The sequence below is a fragment of the Chaetura pelagica genome, unplaced genomic scaffold (assembly GCF_000747805.2).
Source record: "Chaetura pelagica isolate M959 unplaced genomic scaffold, ChaPel_1.0 scaffold346, whole genome shotgun sequence".
Lineage (NCBI taxonomy): Eukaryota > Metazoa > Chordata > Aves > Apodiformes > Apodidae > Chaetura > Chaetura pelagica.
In genome coordinates this window covers 2,886,958-2,891,678 of record NW_009953797.1, presented here as the reverse complement: position 1 = coordinate 2,891,678, position 4,721 = coordinate 2,886,958, and the positions used below count along the sequence as shown (strand labels likewise).

Genomic DNA, 4,721 nt, shown 5'->3' with positions numbered 1-4,721 from the left:
GGGAAAAAAAAAAAAAAAAAAAAAAGAGACAGAAAAAGGAAAAAAAATGGGGAAAACCTAGTGCATGCCACCAAGAAGGACACAAAGCTAAGAACTCAGAAATACTTCTCAGGTTTTTTGGTTGTCAATGATCAATCTACCCACATTGTTTTCTGTAGCACTGAAGTAGTCCAACATGCTAAACAGTTTCTTTGTTCCCCCTGGCTTCCTATGACTATCAGATCCCCAAGACACTTTTTGGCTTTTACAGCTGCAGAGAAAGGCACAGTAGCCTGAAGTAGTATTACCCTCCTGCATGTGCCACCCAGCAGCCCTCACCATTCCTTCCATTCCATGTGGCAAGAGCAGGACGATCCCGTTGTGCCGAACCCATTTGGCCTGGCCTGAGCTGATGAACTGGTCTATGATACACTGTGCCGTGTTGTGGAAGTCACCAAACTGGGCCTCCCAGCACACCAAGGCATTGGGACTTGCCATAGCAAAGCCAAGTTCAAAACCTGAAAACCAAGCAAGTAGAAGAATTAGAAAAGAAACAGACTTCCTGAGAATTCTCTTCATTTCTCATTTTAAATAAACTAAACAAAAACAAAAACGAGAACATAAACTGGATTTTTGTGCCCCTGTTATAAATAATGCTGTTTTCAAAAGTACCATGTCCGTCAGAAAGATTAGCAAATAACTTTTTTCCAGTACTGACTCCAATACTTAAAAACTTTTCCTCAAACATTTAAATATAACACAACTTTTTAAATGAACTAAACCCCCTCCCTTAGCTTAGTTTCACGTGATGTTTTTCTGAGAGTTCACTGAGGTAGGTACCATCTTTTCCTGTAAAAATTCTGTTACAGCCCAGTACTAATCCAAGAAGCTATTTGTTAATTTTATTACTTGCACAGCACTGTACAATACTGTAGTCTTTTTTTTTTCCCTCTCTTATATGCAGGCACTGAACAAAACTGCTGGTGAATCAACATTCAGTCTACAGGCGGGATCACAGTCTTCAGATCTTTAAAAAACTTGATCCTAGTAGGAACATGGGAGACACATCTGGGACTTGGGTAAACAATCCTTTTTTTGTCAGGGTTAATGGCGCTTTAGGTCTCTGCTTCAGTGGCAAAGAGGAGACCAGAAGTGCTCTTCACAGGGAGGACACTCGCTACAAGAAAGACATTGAGGAGCTGGAGGATATTCAAAGAGCAGCAACAAAGCTGGTGAAGGGCCTATGGCACAAGTCTGATGAGAAGCATCTGAGGGAACTGGGGTTGTTTAGTCTGGACAAAGGGAGACTGCTCTCTACAGCAGGTTGGAATGAGGTGGAGCTGGTCTCTTTTCCAAAGTAACAAGCTACAAAACAAGAGGAAATGACCTCCCATTGCATCTGGGCAGGCTTAGACTGGATATTAGGAAGAATATCTTTACTGAAAGGGTTGCCAAGCATTGGAGCAGCCTGTCCAGAGAAGTGATTGACTCACCATTTTTGGATGCATGTAAAGGACGTGTAGACATGGTGCTTAGCAACATGGTTTAGTGGTGGATTTGGCAGTGCTGGGTTAATGATTTACCTCAGTGATCTTAAAAGTCTTCTCCAACCTAAATGATTCTATGATTCTATGACATCACTACTTCAGCTAACTAAAACACAGAGATGTAACCTTCTCCCTTTCTTCTCTGTGTCAAAGACCTCAACTCAGCAGCCACCCAAATGTTGTTCTACAATATAGGCTTGATAGCAAAACCAGCTTAGGCAAAAATGAACACCATTTCTGGTAACAATATACCTGTACTGCTTAATTGGTCCCACTGGTCCCCAGCCTCCCTCAGTACCCAGTCAGTCACAAGGTAATTAAGATACAAATGCACCTAAGTCTGGCATTTGGGATGCAGAGAGAAATCCCTTCACATTTGAGAGGACAGTACACCTATGTAGATACTGTGCATTACATTTGGTTTCTCCTCTTTTTTTTTTTAACTTGTAGACATTCTCAGGAGTACAGGACAAAAATATCAATCTGTAAAACCTCATGCTGTTGATACATAGATCCAAAGCCCAAATACAGTAATAAGTCAGGAACCTAATATGCCTCCTAAATATTCTACAGCAGTAAAACACAATACTGCTTTGTGGCCACCAGTATGTAGTAAAGTGCTGCAAAGTCATGACAAAATCCAAAGTCATTGGAACATTAGCCTCTAACTCTGATCAAATTCACTCCACAACCCTTCTAATTAGAGAAGTTTCAGGAATGAAAAAAAAAATAAATCAGGCTTCCAGAAGGAGATGAGCTTAGCATCTTGACATTCTCCACACAAAGAAGACTACTGTTACAGGGTCATCAGCAAGTGATAGGTGACATTTCTCATATACTCATCATTTGTGATTTACACCCTGGTGACTGCAGTTCCTCTAGGAGGGCCTGTCTTTGTGGAATTCATTGGATAAGATAATTAATCCCAAAATAACTATGATACCAAAAAACTATATAAGAAATAATAGAAAAATACCTAAAATACCTTTAAGATGGCTTGGCATTCCAGGCATTTAAAAAAAAATAAAATATTATGAGATAGAAGAGAACAACATGTGGCTGAGGTAACTGACTTAGCTAGGAAGGAAGATTTCACAATCAAGTCAAACCTCTTTAAACCTTCTTTGTCCTTTTTTTGGTTTTGTTCAACTTTTACTTTATCTTCACTAACAGAGATATACTCAGAGCTCTAAGGTAAGATTGAGGTCTTTGTGTACTGGATGCCACAAACATACACAATTAGTTCCTTCCCTGAAGGTTTTACTATCAAACTGGAAAAACATAACAAAACATTAAAAAACCCACCAAAACCCAAACCAACCAAAACTGCTAAGTCAGGCAGACAGCATTTCACCTGTGAGCCAGCACAACAGTGCACTGTCAAAGAGGCTGGCTTTTGCTGACCATCACTTTAGCCTGACTGCCCAAATGGCCTTTTTTCAGAATGTATTTTAAATCTCCATTGTCCTTATTTCTGCAATTCTATTGCTTTTAACACAATGCAAACAGTGGAAGAATTTACACAACTACTTCAGTGCATTTTCCCAAAGGTACCTGAAAAATAGATTTCCCTAGAGAGGCTTGAATCCCAATTTAATTTTACACGAGCATTAAGAGACCACTTTTACTGATTGGGTGACATGGTTGAGAAAATACGCAATATGTTCAAGACTTATTTGCACATATGCTACTTTCTGTAAGGATGGGGTTATCTAGCTTTTAGAGAAGAATGAACTGAGGAGGAGTTATGCCTGGAGTTATCAATAATCACACAGTGCTTTTCAGACTATGGAGCTCCTTGCATATTTTAAATTTGGTCTGAGTACACATGTAAATCTGTTTCATATACCAAAATTACCCCTAAATTGAACATGAAAAAAAGAGTGTGAGTTCTCATTTGCTATCTTGTTGCCCACTTTGTGCTAATAGTCTCCAGAAGGTGACAATGTCTCAGGTGAAGCTGCATTGAAAGGTGTGATCCTAACACACATAACTTTTGCAAGCTGACAGCCATGAAAGTATTTGAGAAAATACATCCAGATGCAATATATACACTCTGATTAATATTTTAAAATTAAATCTGTCAAGACTACTATTTCATGGAACATATATCTGTGGTATATCAGAACTAATCTTCCATCAGGCAAATTATGAGTTTCTAAAATTAAAGCTACTCCACCAGCGATTACAGCAATTTCTAGGGAGTCTGTAAAGAATTATGACTCCTGCCTGCATGTGGAGAAAATAATTTGAAGAGCAAGAGCTGAACTGCTACATTAAAAAACAAAATATTTGTGGAAAGGTGTCTAGACAGACGCAAGGTGAACAACACGGAGGAGGATGAGGTGCTTTTCCTGAAAGGGATTTGTTGGTGCATCAGATGAGTCCAGGTCAGGGATGGTGACCCGAGCTAGAACTTCTCCACAGCTCTAGAGATGGGACATCAACTGCAGTACAGCAGGTTTCTACAAAGGCCCCTCATGAAGGCTCAATCTCATACCAGAGTAAAGGGTTTAAAAACACTGCAGCAGAGACCTTCCAAACTTTTATTGCTTGTGTCTGCAGAAACAAGAACTAAACATTTATTCAGAAAGCTGTGTGAACTTTGTGAGTTTTAAGGATTAAATCTTACACAGTTAAAAACACAGGACATTTGGATTAAGCTGTCGAAGAAATTCAGTGCCAAGACAACCATGCTGCAGGACGTAGCTTTCAAAGAATTACAGGTAAAGACTGCACTCCCAAAGTATGGCAGAGAGACACCAGCCAGCTCCCAAACACGAGGCAGCCACTCAGGCTCAGAGCACCCAGGGCACAGGAGACCAGGACCTAGCACAGCAGTTTGGTGGACTTCCAAATTGAGGGGAAAGAGGAAAGAAAAATACACAGCACTTGACTAAAGTTGCAAAACTAACGTTTTAATTGCTGAAGTTCATTGAAGTCCCTAGAAGACAGGGAGACACCAGCCAGCTCCCAAACACGAGGCAGCCACTCAGGCTCAGAGCACCCAGGGCACAGGAGACCAGGACCTAGCACAGCAGTTTGGTGGACTTCCAAATTGAGGGGAAAGAGGAAAGAAAAATACACAGCACTTGACTAAAGTTGCAAAACTAACGTTTTAATTGCTGAAGTTCATTGAAGTCCCTAGAAGACAGGCATAACATAATTGCTGGTTTCTTTTAGTCCAATTCCTGC

At 40.2% G+C, this 4,721-nt stretch overlaps 1 protein-coding gene across 3 annotated transcripts in view; it reads right to left on the bottom strand.

Annotated features, from left to right (window-relative positions):
• Positions 1-4,721, bottom strand: part of OGDHL (oxoglutarate dehydrogenase-like) — a 46,315-nt gene that overhangs the window by 8,803 nt on the left and 32,791 nt on the right. For all 3 annotated transcript variants that reach the window (XM_010001132.1, XM_010001134.1, XM_010001135.1), the window contains one exon: positions 319-497. In XM_010001132.1, the coding sequence (XP_009999434.1) occupies positions 319-497 (179 nt within the window). The remainder of the gene's footprint in view (positions 1-318; positions 498-4,721) is intronic.